Raw genomic sequence first — 25,018 nt, 5'->3', positions numbered from 1 at the left:
GTCTTGACTGTGGTGGTTTCAGCTGTCCTGGCTGTGATGGTTTCAGCTGTCCTGACTGTGATGGTTTCAGCTGTCCTGACTGTGATGGTTTCAGCTGTTATGACTGTGATGGTTTCAGCTGTCCTGACTGTGATGGTTTCAGCTGTCCTGACTGTGGTGGTTTCAGCTGTCTTGGCTGTGATGGTTTCAGCTGTCCTGACTGTGATGGTTTCAGCTGTTATGACTGTGATGGTTTCAGCTGTCCTGACTGTGATGGCTTCAGCTGTCCTGACTGTGATGGTTTCAGCTGTCCTGACTGTGATGGTTTCAGCTGTTCTGACTGTGATGGTTTCAGCTTTCCTGACTGTGATGGCTTCAGCTGTCCTGACTGTGATGGTTTCAGCTGTCCTGACTGTGATGGTTTCCGCTGTCCTGACTGTGATGGTTTCAGCTGTCCTGACTGTGATGGTTTCAGCTGTCCTGACTGTGGTGGTTTCAGCTGTCCTGACTGTGGTGTGTTCAGCTGTCCTGACTGTGGTGTGTTCAGCTGTCCTGACTGTGGTGGTTTCAGCTGTCCTGACTGTGATGGTTTCAGCTGTTCTGACTGTGATGGTTTCAGCTGTCCTGACTGTGATGGTTTCCGCTGTCCTGACTGTGATGGTTTCAGCTGTCCTGACTGTGATGGTTTCAGCTGTCCTGACTGTGATGGTTTCAGCTGTCCTGAGTGACTGTGGTGGTTTCAGTTGTCCTGACTGTGATGGTTTCGGCTGTCCTGACTGTGGTGGTTTCAGCTGTCCTGACTGTGATGGTTTCAGCTGTCCTGACTTTGATGGTTTCAGCTGTCCTGACCGTGGTGGGAAGTTTGTTCCATCATTGTGGAGCAAGGACAGAGAATAGCCGGCTTCTCTTTGATGACCCCCCAGGAGCTCGGATAAGAGTTGGTCTGAGGCGGCCAGAAGATGCAAGATACACTCTCCTCTTCTCAGAGCAGATAGTAATTTAGTAATTTTCTGGAGGTCATCCAAACCATCTAATGGAAAACAGCAATAAAAAAACAGTTCTACGTTTTTATGCATAAATTGTAGTCCTGATGCAGAATTCCAGCTGAAGGCAACAGATATGAAGGAGAGTTTTCACCTCAGAGATCACGCAGGCGAAGACATAACGGCAGCCAATCAGAAAGCACCACGCTCCGGAAGAAACACTTTACTGGTGAAAAAAACAATGCCCCACCGATTCCACTCAGCGCTGGTGTTTTTCCTCTGAATTATAACCCAGAGCAGCAGAAGTGAAAAACGTTTATACTAAAACTTCAACACATCTTACAAAAGGATCCCGTTTAAAAAAAATAAACGAAACCAGCCCCTCTCTTCATTCAGAAAACCTGGCTCTATTAAGGATAGACTAGTTCACAGCGTGACTCCACAGCCTAGAGCACCATCTAATTAGCTGTCCACTCCACCTGCTGGCTTTTTCAGATGCAGACAATGTGTTCATTGCTCCGACACCAAGGACACAACCCCCCCCCCCCCCCCCCCACCCCCACACACAGGAACAAAACACAGGATCAACTCTTTCATAAACTGCAATACTACATGTGGTCTGGTTTATGTGGGGCAAACAAAACAGTCTTAAGTTCAGAATAGTACAATATACCATATATATGTATGTATGTATATGTATATATGTATATATATACAGCATATATTTATTCTTACCATATACAAATATATCCACATCTGTCTATACTGTATATATACATCTATATATGTATATTTACAGCATATGTATATCCATATCTGTCTGAATATAACTGCATATACTGTAATCCTGTCCTCACCCCACCTGGTCTAGACAATGACCGACAGGAATATCTTTATAAGGAGATAAGACAATACTGTTCTGATGACGCAAAAGACATTACATGCCCACTCCCAACATCTAGAGCACCTCAGAACAAGAAGACTGTACGATGTTAGACACATGGATGTAGAGCACACACACACACACACACACACACACACACACACTGTACTAGCAGTCACTTTAACATGAACACACACACACACTCATGCTGCACACGCTCACAATGTAAGGTCACTTTAAAAAAATTAAACAAGAACAGGAGTGGTTCTTGTAGAGTAAAAGCTTATTACTTGTTCTTATTACTTGTATTATTGCACAATGTCGCATTCTCATCCTATTGGAATCTTATTATTGCATTCTTGACTTGACTTGATAGTATAGTAGTACTAGTATAGCATAGGGACATAGAAGAATTGTATTGTTGTACCGGTACATCATACATGTACATTATATTTTTATTACTATTGTTTTATTGCACAATCGTAGCGGGCATGGCCAACCGCATTTCACTGTATGCCCTGGTATGCAATGAATTAAAAAAAATGTCACTTTAAACTAAATGGAAAGGTCACTTTAAAGGAAAGAACCGATGTGGTTCTTGTATAGTTTAGATTATTGTAGTATAGCATAATGACAGCATGTCTATTTTTATCATGCACATCTTATGCCTTCTTATTACCTGTTTATGTATTTTATTATTAGTATTATTGCACAATCGATGCGGGCATGACCACCCGCATTTCACTGTATGCCCTGGTATGATATGCAATGAATAAAAAAAAATGTCACTTTAAACTAAATGGAAAGGTCACTTTAAAGGAAAGAACCGATGTGGTTCTTGTATAGTTTAGATTATTGTAGTATAGCATAATGACAGAGTTGAAACTGTATTAGCATGTCTATTTTTATCATGCACATCTTATGCCTTCTTATTACCTGTTTATGTATTTTATTATTAGTATTATTGCACAATCGATGCGGGCATGACCACCCGCATTTCACTGTATGCCCTGGTATGTATGTGACTAATAAACCTCTTGAATTGATTTGATATTGTCTGCTGATTTTCATCCAGTTGTCACATGAAAGGTTGGAACAATGATAATGATAATGATAATAATGAGGCTTGTGTCTATCACTCCGCTGGCCAGTTCTACCAACTATGCATTACAATTCCCTGCGGTCAACATAATTTCTTCCTATTTTGGTTGTAATTGTGTAATGATAGATGTATAACCTGAACACTGTACATATCTGTTTTCAGGAAACACTGGGCTATACAAAGAATATGCTGTGATGTCACATGAATGTATAAATATATGGCCATGCATTTAATCTCTCTCTTTTTTATAAAATCATTATAGCCAACATGCAATATATCCCATTGATTGGTACAATGGGACAGACATTTGTTTTATACAGCTATAACCTGCATTCTTTCAAAATATATCATTAATCAATAAAACAGATATTGGAATACATAAATAAAGGTTTTCAATTCAATAACTGAAATATACATTATTCAGACTAGTAGTTATATTACTACTACAATAGAAAATGTTTGATTTTGTATCTGATCTGTCAGCATGGCTGTCACAGCACTTAATTATGTTAATACTATTCAGGGGAGAGGTGTGGCTGGGAGGTATTGTTTACGCCCAGCAGAATCCTGGCAAAAGGTGTAAAATCTTTAAGAGCTGTTTTCTCTGCTTAGGTCTCTGGGGAAAAAAGACTGCTACAAGATTTAAAATTAGCACATCACAATAATAACATTCTCAGATTTCAAAGTATGACACATCATTTGAAAGCTTACATTCTGTACTTTCACAATCTGGAAAAATCTGGAAAATGAAAAAATAGACATGTAGGCTATAGCACTGGTCGGGGTCACATATACCTACATATAGACCTGCATATAATATAACCCATATAACTCTGTATGACACTCTGTATGATACTGATATATATATATATATATATATTATATATATATATATATATATATATATATATATATATATATATATATATATATATATATATATATATATATATATATATATATATATATATATATATATATATATATATATATATATTCTTACCATGTATATATCTATCTGTCTGTACATACGTGCATATAATCCTTTTTACATATCTGTAGATACTATATCTATATCTGTACACATATCCCTTACCTAATCTTACTAGTTACGTTGCTGGCCAGTACGACTTACTACCATAGTGTATTCATACCTGTATCACTGTACATATTAATACTACAACTCTGTACATACATCTGATTAGCACTATTATTCAGTAGTACTCATTTATATATTTTATACCCAGTTTAATCACCCGTAGATTGTACAGACAGAGGGATGGATAGATATATAGACAGATATAGATAGATATAGACAGACATACAGACAGACAGACAGACAGACAGGCAGACAGACAGACAGACAGACAGACAGACAGACAGACAGACAGACAGACAGACAGACAGACAGACAGACAGACAGACAGACAGACAGACAGACAGACAGACAGACAGACAGACAGACAGACAGACAGACAGACAGACATACAGACAGACAGACACACACACACACAGACAGAATGACAGACAGATAGACAGACATAATGACAGACAGAGAGACAGACAGACATACAGACAGACAGACAGACAGACAGGCAGACATACAGACAGACAGACAGACAGACAGACAGACAGACAGACAGACAGACAGACAGACAGACAGACAGACAGACAGACAGACAGACAGACAGACATACAGACAGACAGACAGACATACAGACAGACAGACAGACAGACAGGCAGCCAGACATACAGACAGACACCCAGAAAGACAGACACCCAGAAAGACAGACAGACAGACATACAGACAGACATACATACAGACAGACAGACAGACAGACAGACAGACAGACAGACAGACAGACAGACAGACAGACAGACAGACAGACAGACAGACACACACACACACACAGACAGAATGACAGACAGATAGACAGACATAATGACAGACATAGAGACAGACACACACACACACACACAGACAGAATGACAGACAGATAGACAGACATAATGACAGACAGAGAGACAGACAGACATACAGACAGACAGACAGACAGACAGACAGACAGACAGACAGACAGACAGACAGACAGACAGACAGACAGACAGACAGACAGAAAGACAGACAGACAGACAGACAGACATACAGACAGACAGACAGACAGACAGACAGACAGACAGACAGACAGACAGACAGACAGACAGACAGACAGACAGACAGACAGACAGACAGACAGACAGACAGACAGGCAGCCAGACAGACAGACAGACACCCAGAAAGACAGACACCCAGAAAGACAGACAGACAGACATACAGACAGACAGACAGACAGACAGACAGACAGACAGACAGACAGACAGACAGACAGACAGACAGACAGACAGACAGACAGACAGACAGACAGACAGACAGACAGTCTATCATCCTCTTTGCCTCTTCATTCAGCGTCCATGCTTCTGCTCCGTATGAAAAGACTGACATAACATACGTTTCCAAAATCCTGGTCTTCGTTTTCCAACTTATGTTTCTTCTCAATAATTCTTTATGGTTCCAGAATGCGCCCTTTGCAATTCCGGTTCTTCTCTTAATGTCCATGTTAGCTCTTCCACCTTCACTGATCCAGCTTCCAAGGTACATGTACTCCTTCACTTGTTCAAGTTTTTCTCCATCCACCTGTATTTTACAAACAGTTCCTGGTGTTTTTTCAATGATCATTACTTTAGTTTTCTTTGTGTTTAGTGACATTCCATAGTTTTTGCATTCGACATTCAGCTTATTCATCATGTCCTGTAGATCTTCTTGACAGGTACAGACTATAGCAGTGTCATCCGCGTATCTTATATTGGTGATGTTCTCTTCGCCAAGTTTTACTCCTTTCCCTCCTCTCAGACCTTTTTTCATCAGTGATTCACTGTACATATTAAAGAGTACAGGGGACAAGATGCATCCTTGTCTTACACCCTTCTCCACCGGGAAGTCTCTTGATTTCTCCTTTCCTATTCTAACATTAGCCTTCTGCCTCCAGTATAAGTTGGCAATTATTCTTCGGTCAGAAACTGGTATTTTGAATTCTTCCATTGTTCTCATCAATGTTGTATGTTCAACTCTGTCGAAGGCCTTCGTGAAATCGATGAAGCAAATATACAGCTTCTTCTGTTGGTCTATCGATTTTTCACCAATGATTCTGAGTTGGCAGATTGCATCTCTTGTTCCTTTTCCTTTGCGAAAACCCATTTGGCTATCCGAGAGCTGATGTTCAATTATGGGTTCTATTCTGTTCTTGATGATTTTCAGGAGTACTTTTGATGCATGAGATATCAAACTGATAGTCCTGTAATTGTTGCATTCTGTGGCTCTTCCGGTCTTTGGGATCGGAATGAACATTGATTTTAGGAAATCATTTGGAATATTTCCTGAGTTATAGATGTTGTTTACCAGTTTCACAAGGAGCTCGATGCATCGGTCACCAGAGTTCTTAATCAGTTCAGCAGGGATCTCATCCTCGCCGGGCGATCTGTCCGTGGCCAGTGACTTCACCGCCTCTTCAACTTCTTTTTTCGTGATCTGGACTTTTTCTATCTCTTCTAGACTAATTCCTGTGTCTGATGTTCTGTTCTGGTCTTTGTATAGTGTTTCCACATACTCTGCCCATCTATTGATTATTTCCTTCTCGTCAAGGAGCAGTTTTCCTTCTTTGTCTCTGACACCTTGGGTTGTTTTGTTTCCTCTTCCTTGTTAGTTGTTGGATCTTGTTGTACATGAGAGGGTTGTGCTTCTTGTCTAGATCTTCAATTCCCTTGCATTTTTCTTTGTAATACTTCTCTTTTGCATCTCTACACATCTTCTGTACTTTTCGTTTTGCTCTGTTGTATTCAGTTTTTCTGTCTGCATTCTTCATGTCTGCTCTCTTTTTCATCTCATCCAGAATGTCTTTCGTCATCCACTCTTGTTTCTCAACTTTTTCTGGTTTACCACAGATTATGTCTGCAACGCTTCCCAGTTTTTCTTTCAGTTTTGTCCATAGTTCTTGTGGATCTTCAATATCTGCTAACTCTCTATTTTCTAATGTTTTGTTCACTTCGTTAATGTATTGTCTCTTCATGGTTTCTCCTTTCAGACTCTTCACATCCCATCTTTTGTGTGTCGTTTTCTTTTTCTTGATGGTTTTCAGTTTGATCTTCATTTTCATCACTACTGGAATATGATCTGAACCACAGTCTGCAGATGGTCGTGCCTTAGAGTTTGTTATTCCTTTCTTGTATCTGTGGTTTATCATAATGTAATCAATTTGGTTTCTAGTGTTTCCATCAGGAGATCTCCATGTGTGTCTTGCAGATTTACGTTGTTCAAACCAAGTGTTGGTGACCCACAATTGGTTCTTCCTGCAGAAATCCACTAGTCTATCTCCTCTATCGTTTCTTATACCCAGACCAAAAGGTCCGACAACACCATCAACTTTTTCTTCACCTAATTTGGCGTTGAAATCGCCCATGCCTATTTCCACATCTCCCCATTTCTTTTGGTCTTTCATCGCTCTCTCAATATTTTCATAAAAGTTGTCTATTTCATCATCCTCCGCTTCTCCAGTTGGTGCATATGCTTGTGTGATGCATACACTTGCTGGTGTTGCTTTCATTCTCAAGGTGATAATACGTTCCGATATCGTTTGATAACTTTCCACGCTTTTTGCTGCTTTCTCAGTCAAAGCAAAAGCTACACCTTTTCTATGTTGTTTTCCACCCGAAGATATGATTCTAAATGATTGTCCAGTTGGTAGGGTGTATCTAAAGTCATCTTCACCTCTCCAAAATGTTTCAGCAATTCCCAATATATCTATCCCCATAGTATCCATCTCTTGTAGGACATTCGCCAATTTTCCAGGTGTTCGCAGGCTCCTCACATTCCAGGTTCCCACTTTCCAGAAGGTAGAGCAGTCACTTGTTGACGGTACAAAGGTGCCTGCTCTCTCACACTCAATCCACCGGGTAGAACAAATGTCTTGATTAGGGCAGACATTTCTCCGTTTACCAGTAGCGGTTTTTGTTTGGGTTGTACTCATGATTTCCAAAAGGGGGCTGATAGGAGTCGGCAGGCCCCCAGAACTACCAATCCAGTATTTTTTGTCGAGACACCATCTCTAGCCTTTGCCAAACCAATGGCACTGCAAGGCAGCAGGTTCTTGGTTCCTCCGCCTTCCCATTCCTGGTCCGCCGTTGACCTACCTGTAACCCCAGGTGGGGAGCCTTTCAGGTGCTACACTCTTGGCTAGGGAGTGACCTGGAGGTAGCGGATCTAAGGGGTAACCTCATTCTGGTCCCCGGGCCGAAGCCTCTTCAGAATGAGGTTAATACTATTGTATTATGCACATCGTTGCGGGCAAGACCCCCCACATTTCATTGTATACTTGTATGCCGTGACAAATAAAACTCTTGACTTGACTTGATAAAACAAGACCAGACCAACCTACTGTGGCTGCGACAGAGAGAGAGCTACAGTACTGTATGTTGGCAGCACTGTCTGTTCTGCACCAGCCAGGCCAAATAAACACAACTTCAATACCACACTGGCTTTTTCATTAGGATATGGGCTCAATCTGCAGTCTGCCAGACAGCTCTCCTCTCTTCCCTTCTCTTCTCTTCTCTTCTCTTCTCTTCCCTCCTCCTCCTCCTCCTCCTCCTCCTCCTCCTCCTCCTCCTCCTCCTCTATTCAGTACTGTTTTTACTTTTAGAATTCTCCTCATCTCTCCCACTTTCCACTTCCTGCCCCCTCTGTTCCTCCTCCAGGGGCTGGCCAGGTATAGTCTGAGGTGGTGGGTGGGTGGGTGGGTGGGTGGGTGGCAGGAACTAGAGGTGACAGTTATTTTCAGACATGCTAACAACTTTTCAAACATTGTTCTCTCTAGTCCTCACTTATTCTTTTCCGTCTCTCAGCAGGTATATGTTTATATGAGTTCATGACCCGATGAAGTTCTGATGAAGTTCACTGTTGCAACGTTAGTGATTAAAGAACTCAGTGGAGCTACTTAGAGTGATTCAAATAACTGTAGAGCTACTTAAAGTGATTAAGGAACTCAGTGGAGCTACTTAGAGTGATTAAATAACTCTACAGAGCTACTTAGAGTGATTAAATAACTATGTGGAGTTACTTAGAGTGATTAATAAATAACTCTACGGAGCTACTTACAGTGATTAAATAACTATGTGGAGTTACTTAGAGTGATTAATAAATAACTCTACGGAGCTACTTAAAGTGATTAAATAACTATGTGGAGTTACTTACAGTGATTAATAAATAACTCTACGGAGCTACTTACAGTGATTAAATAACTATGTGGAGTTACTTACAGTGATTAATAAATAACTACGGAGTTACTTACATTGATTAAATAACTATGTGGAGTTACTTACAGTGATTAAATAACTCTACATAGCTACTTACAGTGATTAAATAACTCTACAGAGCTACTTACAGTGATTAAATAACTCTACAGAGCTACTTACAGTGATTAAATAACTCTACAGAGCTACTTACAGTGATTAAATAATTATGTGGAGTTACTTAGAGTGATTAAAATAACGGTGGAGCTATTTAGAGTGATTAAATAACTATGTGGAGTTACTTAGAGTGATTAAAATAACGGTGGAGTTACTTAGAGTGATTAAATAATTATGTGGAGTTACTTAGAGTGATTAAAATAACGGTGGAGCTATTTAGAGTGATTAAATAACTATGTGGAGTTACTTAGAGTGATTAAATAACTATGTGGAGTTACTTAGAGTGATTAAATAACTATGTGGAGCTACTTAGAGTGATTAAATAACTATGTGGAGCTACTTAGAGTGATTAAATAACTATGTGGAGCTACTTAGAGTGATTAAATAACTATGTGGAGCTACTTAGAGTGATTAAATAACTCTACAGAGCTACTTAGAGTGATTAAATAACTATGTGGAGTTACTTAGAGTGATTAAATTTAAAATTTAAAAAGGTTGAACTCTATTTTCTTTTTTTTTGTCTTTATAATTTATAAATTGTTATTTCTGTATTATTATTGTTTTTGTTATTTTCCTGTGAAGTTCTGTGTATTGTGATTGTGGTTAATGTGTTGTCTTGTTTCATGTAATTAATAATAAAAAAAAATTATCAAAAAAAATAAAACTATGTGGAGTTACTTAAAGTGATTAAAGAACTATGTGGAGTTACTTAGAGCGATTAAATAACTATGTGGAGCTACTTAGAGTGATTAGATAACTATGTGGAGTTACTTAAAGTGATTAAAGAACTATGTGGAGTTACTTAGAGTGATTAAAGAACTCTGCGGAGCTACTTAAAGTGATTAAAGAACTAATTCTTTAGTCCTTGACAACCGGCTGGACTTCTCCGCTCACATCGCCTCAACGACCAGAACCTGCAGATTCCTCCTGTGCAACGTCAGAAGGATCCGCCCCTTCCTGACAAAAGAAGCCACCCAACTCCTCCTGCAATCAAATGTCTCGCCTCGACTACTGCAATGCACTGCTAGCTGGTCTACCGACCACCGCCATCAAGCCTCTTCAACTCATACAGAACGCAGCCGCCCGCCTGATTTCCAACCTACCAAAGTCAGCCCACCCAGAACTGAGAACACTGCAATAGAATGTAGCTCACCTGGGTATGAAAAATAAAACAAACATTCTGTGGGTCCACAAAACCAAAAGTCTCATATTCATTGTCAACGGCGCAGCTCCAGACATTATACCTGATGACATCACAAGTCTCACTTCTCTGGTTTCTGGCTTCGAGAGAGAACAGCTCACCTTCACTAATATTGATTGAAATATGAAAATAACCCATTGGACATTTTCAATTCAGGTGTTGTTCCCTTAATCTGTATAGTTTATACCCAGTTTAATCCCCTGTACATTGTATGTTACTGTTGCACTTTACTGTTACATTTGCACTCTGGTTGGATGCCAAACCTCTTCTCGTTGTATTGTACTTGTGCTGTATGATGACAATACATTTTAATCTAATCTAATTTAGGTGCCTTGCTGACCCCCTAACCCCTGAGGCGGTATGACACATCCCCCTCCTCCTCCTCACCTCTGGGCGGGGACGTTGGGGGGTCTGGAGCGCGGGCGGCCCTCCTCCTCACGGGGCGGGGACACGGAGCGGGAGCGGAGGTGGAGGCTGGGGGCCCTCTGCTCCTCCGGGACCTCCAGGGTGGAGGACACCTCCCTCTGCCTCTCTCTGCCACGACCCTCTGCTGCTGCTCACACAGACACACACACACACACACACACACACACACACACACACACACACACACACACACACACACACACACACACACACACACACACACACACACACACACACACACACACACACACACACACACACACACACACACACACACACACACACACACACACACACACACACACACACACACACACGTGTGAGAAGAGAGAACACATTTCAGTTCAAACCCAAACAAAGATGCATCTCATCCAGCCGTGGCGCCAGGTACCACCTCAACATGCTCACCCAGAGAGGACTTGTATCCAGTCATGTATCAATTCATGTATCAACAAGTCATGTATCAACAAGTCATGTATCTAGTCATGTATCTATCTAATCATGTATCTAGTCATGTGTCTAGTCATGTATCTAGTCATGTATCTAGTCATGTATCTAGTCATGTATCTAGTCATGTATTTAGTCATGTATCTAGTCATGTGTCTAGTCATGTATCTAGTCATGTATCTAGTCATGTATCTAGTCATGTATCTAGTCATGTATCTAGTCATGTATTTAGTCATGTATCTAGTCATGTGTCTAGTCATGTATCTAGTCATGTATCTAGTCATCTAGTCATGTATCTAGTCATGTATCTAGTCATGTATCTAGTCATGTATCTAGTCATGTATCTAGTCATGTGTCTAGTCATGTATCTAGTCATGTATCTAGTCATGTATCTAGTCATGTATCTAGTCATGTATCTAGTCATGTGTCTAGTCATGTATCTAGTCATGTATCTAGTCATGTGTCTAGTCATATATCTAGTCATGTATCTAGTAATGTGTCTAGTCATGTATCTAGTCATGTATCTAGTCATGTATCTAGTCATGTATCTAGTCTTGTATCTAGTAATGTATCTAGTCATGTAGTCATGTATCTAGTCATGTATCTAGTCATGCCAGGCGGAGGAGAGAGAGACGGTCTTTACCAAAACAACAGACCAAACCCTACGACTGTGAGCTATGGAAGTTATAGTGTATATATTCAGTCCAAAGCAGAATATTACTAAGTATCTTTGTTTTTTTTACAGGGAGAATTGCTACTATTTATTGTTTATTGGGATCCCCATTAGCTGTCACCTAGGCAACGGCTATTCTTCCTGGGGTCTACATAGAACAAAACATAAACATACATACATACATACATACATACATACATACATACATACATACATACATACATACATACATACATACATACATACATACATACATACATACATACATACATACATACATACATACATACATACATACATGCATGCATGCATGCATGCATGCATACATACATACATACATACATACATACATACATACATACATACATACATACATACATACATACATACATACATACATACATACATACATACATACATACATACATACATATGTAGCAGCCTGAAGATATTGCTTATTATTCAGAGCTGCTGACTTGCCTTTTTGTCTCCCCTTTCTGCACCAAGACATTCTAATTAGTTTCATTGATATTCGCACGAACAATGACACAAGCGTCTTCTTCTTCTATCGCTGGAATATGGATTATAAACGGCATTACTGGATTCTAGTCTACAAATCCTTTTCCCTGTGGAGCTAGTAGGACGCCATCTTGCCTCCCGGACAACAGTGGCGCGGCGAGGCGGCCATTTTAGATGAGTATAAACGAGCGTCTATGCTCCGGAGCCTTACACCGTACACAGTGTGGTGCAGCCTGCGGGCGAAGTTAACGTTGCTAACTACAGTTCATAAGGGGAACCCCAAACAATATATGCCGGCATTAGAATAGGACTTTTGCAAGGTATTAGTGGGCCCACACTTTTGTTTTCTTTCCTTTCCTTTAAGTGTGATAACATGTGTGTTTAATAATATTTTCCCATTCCATTAACCCTTTCCCTGTGGGGAAGTTACAGACCTGGTGCATTATAATTAAAGCCTTTTGAGGTATTATTCTGGCCGTATAATTAAAGCCTTTGGAGGTATTATACAGGGTGAAGACCCAGACGTGGGTGATGAGTCAAACACAGTGAAGTATATTATCCCTGATATTAACCCAGAGGTGGGTGTATAATATACGTGTTTATGAGGTATTGAGTTATGCACAGGAGCTATAGTAGGACTTCAGTCCATTCGACCACTCCTATTAAATAATTGTAACTGAACAGTACAATTAATATAAAGACTTCAATGGGGTTCTGTGTGCGTGTCCATTCCTGTGCCCAGTATTAACTCTTTTGGTGTGGGTAATGTTAATATAATTAACCCTTTCTTATTCCACCTTTCCCTCTTCATTGTAAGGTTTCTAGGGTCATTGAGGGAGGGTACTGCTTGCGGGGGAAACTCAGAGTATTTAATTACAATTCAGTCACGAGGTGTGGGAGGGTTTAAGGAGCAACTGGGGGGAGTGGGAGCGTGTTGGGGAGTACTGCTGACCGCCCTGCTGCAGGGAAGGAAGACCAGAGTACCAGACCAGGTTGGTAAATCCCGGGCCCCATCCACTCACACTACCAGCCTCCAGTCGACGCCCCAGGCCCAAAGACGAGGGTGCAGTCAGACAGAGTTCTACTGTGTCCAGCTACCTCGTGACTGCCAGTAACCGTTCCCACAAAGCAGGGATAATCCACCCTGCTACACATACATGCATGCATACATACATACATACATACATACATACATACATACATACATACATACATACATACATACATACATACATACATACATACATACATACATACATACATACATACATACATACATACATACATACATACATACATACATACATACATACATACATACATACATACATACATACATAATATAATTTCCATAAATATGTGGATACAAGTAGATAAAGGCCCAATCCAGAATTTGGTAAACAGTGGTAATTACATTAGTCAATATAATATACAGTATATAATTGTTTTCCCTTTTAAAAGTATTATTATTATTATATTATTAATAATAATAATAATAATAATAATAATAATAATAATAATAATAATAATAATAATAATAATAATAATAATAATAATAATAATAATAATAATAATAATAATAATAATAATAATAATAATAATAATAATAATAATAATAATAATAATAATAATAATAATAATAATAATAATAATAATAATAATACTACTACTAATAATAATAATAATAATAATAATAATAATAATAATAATAATAATAATAATAATAATAATAATAATAATAATAATAATAATAATAATAATAATAATAATAATAATAATAATAATAATAATAATAATAATAATAATAATAATAATAATAATAATAACAACAATAATAAAACTCCATCCAATCCCATGGTTTGACTCTATGGGGCAGGGCTGATAGTCTTTAAACATTTACTATACCGTATTAAGATACATTAAGAGTCCTAAGTATTATACTCAAATAGAAAATAAAGCACAGATTCACTGCCGTCATTGAAATTATTTTGTGTGTTTGGGCAAACAATCCCTCAGGACTAAATATAGACCCTACGGCGACTGTTCCTAATCTGGAAGGGGCTTGTGTCTTCGCACAAGGAGGTCGTTGAATGTATTACAGGGAGAGAAAGACGCTCCTCAAAGCTCACAGTAGGGTTTATTGGTTTGTTTTGGAAAGTGCTCAAAGATTTTCCTTTCATTAATTCCTACCATGCATGAAAAAAGAAAAGAAAAAAAGGGATATTGGTTAGAGCATGGACAAGTGTCGGCTTGCATCTTTCATTCTTTCTCTCTTTCTCTCATTCTATCTCTCAGACGCACAGTCTCCTTTTCTTTATCTTACTCATTCTATCTCTCAGTCTCCCTTTCTCTCTCTCTCATTCTATCTCTCAGACGCATAGTCTAACTTTCTTTCTCTCTCTCATTCTATCTCTCAGACGCACAGTCTCCCTTTCTTTCTCTCATTCTATCTCTCAGACGCACAGTCTCCCTTTTTTTCTCTCATTCTATCTCTCAGACGCAGTCTCCCTTTCTTGCTCTCATTCTATCTCTCAGACGCACAGTCTCCATTTCTTTCTCTCACTCATTCTATCTCTCAGACGGACAGTCTCCCTTTCTTTCTCTCACTCATTCTATCGCTCAGATGGACAGTCTCCCTTTCTTTCTCTCTCTCATTCTATCTCTCAGACGGACAGTCTCCCTTTCTTTCTCTCACTCATTCTATCTCTCAGACGGACAGTCTCCCTTTCTTTCTCTCACTCATTCCAACATACAAAGAGCAGGGTGTCATCGTTTTTCTTACCAAAATAAACTTGCAACATACAGTATGTATAGCCAGCCGGATCTAGCTTAAAATGTGTAAATAAAGTACTAATCGACCACAGGAAAAAAGGTACATATCGTATGTTATGTTAGAGCCACAAGTAATATATTTACGTATTGCATCGAAAATGTAACATGTGTTACAAATAATGATGTATTTGAGTTCCCCTGCTGGGGATGGAACCATAACCTTAACCCTAACTGTATGTCTTAACCATAACCGTAACCATACCATAACCATACCATAACCGTAACCATACCATAACCATACCATAACTCTAACTATAATCAGTTAGAAGGTGGTGAGAGCACTCGCTCCATGACTGATCGTTGGTTCAACTCCTGGTTGTTTGTTTTGGCCGTTCGCCAACACAATATGTACATGTAAATATATGACTTATGGCTACAACATAAGGTACTTCATGTACTTTATTTACGTATTCAGATGAGACCGTATTGGTATAACGGCTATACCGCCCCCTTGAGGAAAAAACACAAGAGTCTTGAGTAAACATTTTTTTTTAAATAAAACATACACCGTCACATGTTATCATCATGTTATCACAGGTGTTGTTTTTGGAAAAGCTTAAAACAATTTTGCACGTGTCATTTTCACGGCATCACGTGTGAAGACGTCGCTTTCACGTAATGATCAGGCTTCACCAAATCATGTGTTTTTTCTCAAGGGCAAATCAAGAGAGTCACACTGAAATCAAAGTGTCACCTAAACAAACCCCAAACTACACCCGTTCCCACTCGCTGTTCCCTCGGCAGAACAGCGCGTTCCCAGGATCGCTGTTCCCTCGGTTAGAACAGCGCGTTCCCAGGATCGCTGTTCCCTCGGTTAGAACAGCACGTTCCCCGGCTCGCTGTTCCCTCGGCAAGAACAGCGTTGTTCCCACTCACCGTTCCCTCGGCAGAACAGTTTGTTACGGCGCGCTTTGTGCGACACAGGCTTTTTAATAACTCCCACCCAGGTATTATCGCATGCCGACATGTAGTCTGCCGCATGGGATCCAGGAAACAGCCCCCACCCACCTTTACACACTACCGCCGTACCCTCATCAAACTCAGGCTCTGTCACACGCTGAGAACCTGCACGGCAGCGGACAGAAACACACACAGAGACGTGTGCGCACGTATACATACAGACAGATGCACACGTACACACACACACACACAGACACACAGACACAGGTACAAACATAAGGGAGGGAGTAAGCAGACAACAATTTAATCTACAAAGTGTATATATATACGTACGGGAAGTGACACAGAATCCTGTCTCTTTTGCAGAGGTACACACTCGCACGGAAAAACACACACATACACGTAAAAACGGCAGGAAAGGTTAAAGGACCATGGCCTGTATTTATCAAGCATCTGAAGGCAGGAGTGCCCATCTGAGACCAGTCATAGTGAGGTGTGCAATGGGTCATGTGGCTTGAGCATGATATGACCAAGTAAGGCTTTGTCAATATTCCAATGTACAGTGTAAAATGTGTGTGTGTCCCCTACCCACCCCCCCCCCCCCCCCCACCTCCAATGTACAGCCCTCACCCAACCCACCCAACCCCACCCCACCCATCCAACCTCCTCCAATGTACATTTTCTACGCCAAATGTATATACACTCCTTTTCTGGACACTTTTGTATCACAAACAGTACTGTATTTGCAAATCTGATATGTCATAAATGTATAGATGTAGCAGTACTGTCTATCTGTATGTCATGTATGTCATATATGCTATGATGAATTGAAAATGGGGGACCCTGATGTAAACAAGACGAAAGTCTTTCTCTGGTCTGCATCCCCTTAACAATTGTATGTATTGAGCTGTACTGTACTGTACCCATTCTGCAATCTGTTAATAAACTTTTCAATCAATCAATCAATTCAATAAATCAATCAATCAATCAATCAATTCAATCAGCAGTCTGATCCCAGGTCAGTAACTCCTACTCTCAGCGGTTTGATAAATACAAGCCCAGCTGATGTCTGTACACAAGGATCGCGCCTCTGATCCCACTAGGGATGGGTACCGAATCCCAATAGGGTCCAGCTGCAGCCCCGGAGATTGTTCTCTCACGGCAACTTCCGCCCAGCCACACAACATTTCTCCCGCTGACAGGACAATGCGCTGATTGGCGGAAAGTACGGAAGTATCTCGAAGTACGTCTGACGTATCTCGAAGTACGTCTGACGTTTCTCTACGTTAGCGAACGGAGAAATGCAATTACAAGGTAAGCCTTATTATTACCTTGTATTCATAAGATAAGATACATTCAGCAGCATGGGGAGGGGGGAGGGGAGGTACAGGTAGTAGAAGACATATAGGTACAGGTCACATAATTATAGTACAGTGGAGAAGTAAAAATAGAATAAAAAGGCAGTGTAAACAATATACAATATTATTAACTCTCTAAAATGTATTATGTTGTCCTTTTGTATTGTTTCAGTGAGGTGGAGGAATTTGACCGGAGGATCAACAAGCAAATGAAGAAGGAAGGGAGACCATTTTGGACCATATAATAATACTGTAGTTGTGGTGAATGAGGTGTTGAAGGAATAGCATTATGTGTCTGATATGCACCACTAACCTGTTTGTTCAGTGGTGAACGAGGTGTTGAAGGAATAGCATTATGTTGCCTCTACACCACATCATGTTCATATTAACATTTGTATTCTGTAGAATTATTTCTAATCATTATTCTTTCTTTATAATTTCTACATATTATTGATTGGTTTGGTAAAGTAAATGGGGGTTGAAATGGTTCTTTTAAAATATTTGTATATTATCAATAAGTGTCAGTTGTAACCTTTTTTTGTTTGACATGTTTGTTTATTTTCAGTTGATGATGATTTATTTCCTCCTTTCCCGCCTATACAATATAATACAGTAATAATACAATAAAGACACAGTTGTTTAAATGTTTATTTTCTTAATTTAATTTCCTATACAATGTAGGAACCGCACAAGTGATTGATTGGATGAAAATTGTATTAACAGATTGCAGAATGGGTACAATACAGTACGGCTCAATACACACAATTGTTAAGGGTATGCAGACCAGAGAAAGACTTTCGTCTTGTTTACATCAGGGTCCCCCATTTTCAATTCATCATAACATATGACATACACGACATACAGATAGACAGTACTGCTACATCTATACATTTATGACATACCAGATTTGCAAATACAGTATTGTTTGTGATACAAAAAGAGTCCAGAAAAGAGAGTATATACATTTGACGTAGAAACTGTACATTGGAGGAGGTTGGGTAGGTGGGGGGGGGGGGGGGGGGGGGGGGGGGGCTGTACATTGGAGGTGGTTGGGGGGGGGGGGGGGTTGGGTAGGAGGGGTGGGTGGGTGGGGGACACTGTACAACTGTACAAGCAAAACTGTACATTGGAATATTGACAAAACCATACTTGGTAATTTACTGTACATTGGAGGGGGTTGGGTTACAACACAGGAGCAGAGTATAAACAACAGTACAGGAATGAGAAACAGTCTAAATGGGTTTTAACATTTTAGTTTATTTCATGCGGATATGATCTGTAATACCTGATCGGTACAATATCTACTAACCTGATCAATACAAGCCCCCCCTCCCCCCCTCATGGAACAAGGAACTCTTCAATCAATCACTCAACAACCGCACGTCAGCGCAGACGTACTTGCTTTTGACGTTCAATTAACGTTCGCTAACGGACGTAGAGAAACGTCAGACGTACTTCGAGATACTTCCTTACTTTCCGCCAATCAGCGCATTGTCCTGTCAGCGGGAGAAATGTCGTGTGGCTGGGCGGAAGTTGCCGTGAGAGAACAATCTCCGGGGCTGCAGCTGGAGGCTACTCCCGAATCCGGTACTTTGAAGGGTATCGACCGAATCACGTCGGTACTACCGAGTACCGATTCACGTGAGATCCACCGGTGCCACATTTCGGTAATGTAAGGTAATGTATTTAAAAAAATATATATAAATATTTTATATTAGAATGTAACATAGGACATTTTATATTAGTATATTTTATATTAGAATGTAATATACAAAATGTATATCCCGGACCATATTTGATTCTAAGGCTTATTTTTATTCTTATTTGTGACTTTTTGTTTTTGTCTACCTAAACGTTTACTGTTTACTGTGAGCGATTTGTAGTGCCAAAGTATTTCTATTCTATTCTATTCTATAGGGTGAATAGAATAAGTCACATCGTCGGCGTATCGAGAGACTTACGCTGCAGCTTCTTGCTGGGCGTGTCGGGGTGCGACCTGCGGGGGAGGTAGGGGGAGGGGCGGGGCAGCGGGATGGAGGAGGCGTCGTGGGTCTGGAGCGGGTACCAATGAGGCTGGTCGTCTAACAAGGCCGTCTCCAACTCGATGAGGATCTGGAGAGGGAGGCGGGGCACACGGGATGACACCGTGTTATTATTGGCGGAACAGTAGGTCCAAGAGGATTAATTAAGATGAACTGTTTGTTAGTGATTTAGAAAAGAAGATTTGTATTTTGAGTCATGATATCTTAATACATGATATATATACATATACTGTACCAGGAATTTGTCCTCTGCATTTTAACCCATTCTAGATATTTAAAGGTGCTGTAAGTGATATTTATTTGTAAAAAACTACATGTTAAAATAATAGCTCTACACTCTTGACAGCCATCACTGATATAGAGTGTCTGGTCAGTAACATGGGTCTCCCAGTCCCTCCGCTCTGCAGTAAACAGAAAATACATTTCCCGTTCTCACTTTATCCAATCAGAGAGAGAGAGAGAACTCCATACTGCAAAAATAAGAAATAAAAACAAATATGTGCTTGAAAGAAGTAAAATAATCTGCCAGCTAATTTGGCTTGGCACGATTTCTTGAAATAAGTTTAAAATAATTATAATAATAATATCTAGGTTTCTCTCTGTGGTTGGATGAAGTGGGAAGGGATACCAGGAAATGTACAGTATTCTGTGTTTACTGCAGAGTGGAGGGACTGGGAGACCCATGTTACTGACCAGACACTCTAGATCAGTGATGGCTGTTGGAGTGTAGAGCTATTTAACACTTATTTTAACAAAAATACCGCAACTTTGAGAGCAGTGGGTGTCTTCAATTCTAACACCAGTAGGGGGCAATGGCAGGAGTATAAACAGTACACCTAGCATGTTGCCCAGACATGTGTGTGTGTGTGTGTGTGTGTGTGTGTGTGTGTGTGTGTGTGTGTGTGTGTGTGTGTGTGTGTGTGTGTGTGTGTGTGTGTGTGTGTGTGTGTGTGTGTGTGTGTGTGTGTGTGTGTGTGTGTGTGTGTGTGTGTGTGTGTGTGTGTGTTTGTGTGTGTGTGTGTGTGTGTGTGTGTGTGTGTGTGTGTGTGTGGTACCTCTCCCATGAACAGGCTGTCCTCCTCAGGGGTCCTGGGATGGTCCCAGACCGTCATCTCCAGCATGTGGTTCCTAAAGTCCCTGCGGTGGACATGTGTGTAGACGAAGGTCTGGTTCCACTTGGGCTCCACGCTCTTCTTCACCGTCTTCGTCCTCCGCTTGCTCTTGTCGCTGCACGCACAGGGACACGCACACACACACACACACACACACACACATGGAAACACACACATTGAAACAGACATATAAACACTCACACACATTGAAACAGACATATAAACACACACACACACACACACACACACACACACACACACACACACACACACACATGGAAACACACTCACACACACACACACACAACACACACACACACACACACACACACACACACACACACACACACACACACACACATACACATGCGTGCAAAGCCACAGACAGACACACAAACAAACACCCACACAGGGGGAGTAAGGTCTTTTAGAAAGGTGTGGAATAAAAGTATTGCTTTTCCACCTAAAAAGATATTGATTAATTGAATTAATGTATAATTTAAAAGATTTTAGTGGGTCCAAAATGTATGTTTACATGTTGCGTGCATGTATCAATTAGGGGTGGGCATTTTAAAGAAAAATCCAGATCGATTGATCGCATACTATACTCGAGTGATCATGAATTACTCGTGGAGGAAAACGCTGTACAAAATAAACATATTTTCCTGTGTTTTAGACTTTGCTCTTTTATTTTGAAACCCCCCAACCGGAAGTATTGTTGTTATTATCGCTAGCGGAACCTATCTATGAGCGGACAACTTGTGTCGTCCGGTTCTGTGTTTTTGAGTTAACGTTAATACAAATGTTGAGATTGTTGGTGAACAACTAACTTTAGGTTAGTTTTAACGTTAGCTAACGTTAGATGTAGCTACATGCAATCGACGAGGAGGAAGAGCATCAAAACCGTATAAAATAGCCCTGTGGTGCATAGGCACGACAACGCAGATCGAAACTACCTGTTGTATTAAATTAATTGATGTTTAACTTGTCCCTGTGTCCAGTCCTTTCGGTCACTAGCCCCACCCGTTCATTGTAAACAATGATGCATGTAATTGTATTAACGTTATTGTGCGTTGTAGCTATGTTATACATTCTGAATGGCATTAATGTTAGTTGGTTAGCTATTTAGCTAATGTTGATAGCATTGAATAGCATCAACGCTAGCTGGCTACAAAAGATTCTCACAAGCTGGTTCGAGTATTCTCATAGCCGTGAGTAATCGATTAAGCCCATCCCGAGTATCAATGTTGAAAATCTGCAGCATTTCCCTTTAACAGGGTTCCCACAGACATTGCAAAATGAAAATCAAGGACTTTCAAGTACTTTTCCAAGCACTATTTTTCATTGTAAAGGGCATTTAAAAGGATACAATTCACTTTTAAATGCTGTTTTTTTTTATTTTTTAAATATCGGATCCAATATGTATCGCTTAAAACCAATTTCCGACAATTAATTACACTTTAAATAAAAAAAAATTATTTCTTGATTCAGAGAAATTCTATCATAGATGAACAACACTTTCAAAAAAGCACAAAAAAGAATGGTTGAACAAAACAGAATTGTTGATTTGAATTTCAAGGACTTTTTAAACATTTCGTTAAAGGGGAACTATTTTACTATTCCTAGCACTATTTGGGCAACTTTAAACAATTCCTGTCAGTCTATTGAAGACATCTGTACGTTTAAAAAAAAAAATGCATTGGTTTATATTTCTAATCAAGTACTCAAACCCATCATTTTTCAGCCACAAGAAATCAGGCTGTTATGGCCTGGCTCCGCCCATAAGCACTTTGAGTGACAGTCAGTCGAGAGAGAGAGAGCGAGAGCGAGAGCGAGAGCGAGAGCGAGAGCGAGAGCGAGAGAGAGAGAGAGAGAGAGAGAGAGAGAGAGAGAGAGAGAGAGAGCGAGAGAGAGAGAGAGAGAGAGAGAGAGAGAGAGAGAAAGAGAGAGAGAGAGAGAGAGAAAAAAAAGTGTAAACACTCTGCGTGTCCTCCCGGGAGAGGGAGCCGGGAGGACACGCAGAGTGTTACAGTTCTCTCTCTCTCGGTTCGGGAGCATGGGCTGTAGCGCAGCACGGTGGTGGACTTCCTCGAGAGGGAGAGGGAGACACGCAGAGCGTTTACAGTTCTCTCTCGGTTCGGGAGCATGAGCTGTAGCGAAGCACGGTGGTGGACTTCCTCGAGAGGGAGACACGCAGAGCGTTTACAGTTCTCTCTCGGTTCGGGAGCATGAGCTGTAGCGCAGCACGGTGGTGGACTTCCTCGAGAGGGAGAGGGAGACACGCAGAGCGTTTACAGTTCTCTGCTTCTCTCGCTCTCGCTCGGCGGGCAGCTAGAGGGGGCGGGTGTTATTATGCAAATACGCTTACGCACCATATGACGTCCCATATAGACAAATTTTCAGATGACTCACTTGAGGGAGGGACATTATTGTGAGGGGAGAATTGGAAGAATGCGCCAAATCGAGAATTAGAGACATAGATCCTATTACTATAAGTCCACATAGCTAGAAAATAACCCTAAACACTGGAAAAGGTCATTTATAAGATAGTTCCCCTTTAAAAAAATATACTTTTTTCAAGGAATTCGAGGCCTTGACTTTTTTTTGTCAATAATCAAGCACTTTAACACATTAACTGCCACGCTTATATCCATCAATGTATGATCACTGCCACCAGTCTACGCCTATGGAGATGTTTACCTTCTTTGCAGGGCTATAACTTTTTTAATTGTATTGCTAAATTGACATTACTATGGCCCATTCAACATCGATTATCTATCGTTCAGGATGTAGGAACGTTTGACTTTTTCATTCATAGATTCATACGAAAATACCGTCTAGAATATAAATATGTTTTTATCGTTTTCTGCAGTAATTCCTAGAACGTGAGCTATAGGCATAAACGCATATATAGATTATCAACTGCCGTTTGTTGGCGATACACGCTATATAAAAAATTTCAACTGTACATGATCCTAAACGTTATGACTTATCATGCGCGGATGAACGGGGGGGGGGTCGTTTATAATTCCGTGATCATCAGTAAATGCTTTATGTAGTATGGGTGATATGTTGATCAGAGCAGTTTGCATTAATAATAATAAACAAACACGCTGAAAATGACGTCAGCGGCCTCTTACCGTTCGCCGATGAGACTGGAGAAAAAATATCCCACTTATTTGACGCGATCTCCTAGATCCATTTCCGGTTTGTATAATCATAATAAACGCCCAAATCATATCGATTATTGCTGTTCTGAAGGTCCAGATTAACACTTTAAGTGCCGAAAACGTGTTTAGGCGTCTTTCCTAGCCATGCTAAAGTTGCCGAGGACGCCCTAACTCGTCTTTAATATCAATATTTCAAAAATCTGTGATCGAAATCATATTTTTCCTCCGCAGCCCTGAGACATAGTACTGGCCTCCTCTCAACCCTCTAGCAGTTCAAGAGCGCCATCTGGTGGCCGATCGGCAGAAGCGCCAAACAGGAAGTCATGTGGATGAAGTGCTGATCACCCATATTACTTCCGGCCACTCTCTATAGCTCCCACGACTCCATCTTGAAACACTCGATAATAGATCGCTCGCCCTAACTCAATAAACAACGTTATTTGGACGTATATACTATTATACAACCTGGAAATGGACCGGGTATTTCGACATCCCATAATGGAAAACTGTCTACCCCACGATGATCGCCCAACGGCCCGCGGAGACTGGGGTGAGTTTTAGCGTGTAATATTACCGTGTTCGACACTAACTGCTATGATGAACATTTGACCCACATTAGATGAATGGTATAACGCTGCCCACGGAATTATAAACGCCCCCTCGCCCATCCGGTCATCATCAGATGATACGTAGAAACTTCTAGAAGTACGTCCAATTGAAATTTTTGATCTCGCACAGATTCCTACCAAACTGTATTTCATCATCAATATAATGCATTTGGGGCTATAAATCACGTTCTGGAGAAAGCTGCAGAAAGAGATGAAAACATACTTATACTTTAGATAATATTTTAGTATGAATATGTGAATGAAAAAGTTTAATGTTGCTACACCATG

The 25,018-nt window shown here is 40.4% G+C and overlaps 1 protein-coding gene across 1 annotated transcript in view; it reads right to left on the bottom strand.

The window, feature by feature from the left end:
• rims1a (regulating synaptic membrane exocytosis 1a) overlaps positions 1–25,018 on the bottom strand; it is a gene marked incomplete at its 3' end in the record, with an annotated part of 159,388 nt that overhangs the window by 86,952 nt on the left and 47,418 nt on the right. The window contains 4 exon segments of the mRNA XM_084321094.1: positions 11,031–11,196; positions 16,549–16,605; positions 19,760–19,910; positions 20,896–21,067. Coding sequence (XP_084177220.1) covers positions 11,031–11,196; positions 16,549–16,605; positions 19,760–19,910; positions 20,896–21,067 — 546 coding nt within the window.

Source organism: Notolepis coatsorum (assembly GCF_963971535.1).
Source record: "Notolepis coatsorum genome assembly, chromosome: 9".
In the NCBI taxonomy this organism is placed as follows: Eukaryota; Metazoa; Chordata; class Actinopteri; order Aulopiformes; family Paralepididae; genus Notolepis; species Notolepis coatsorum.
Note: the sequence above shows the minus strand (reverse complement) of the source record. Positions and strands in the feature narration are given on the sequence as shown.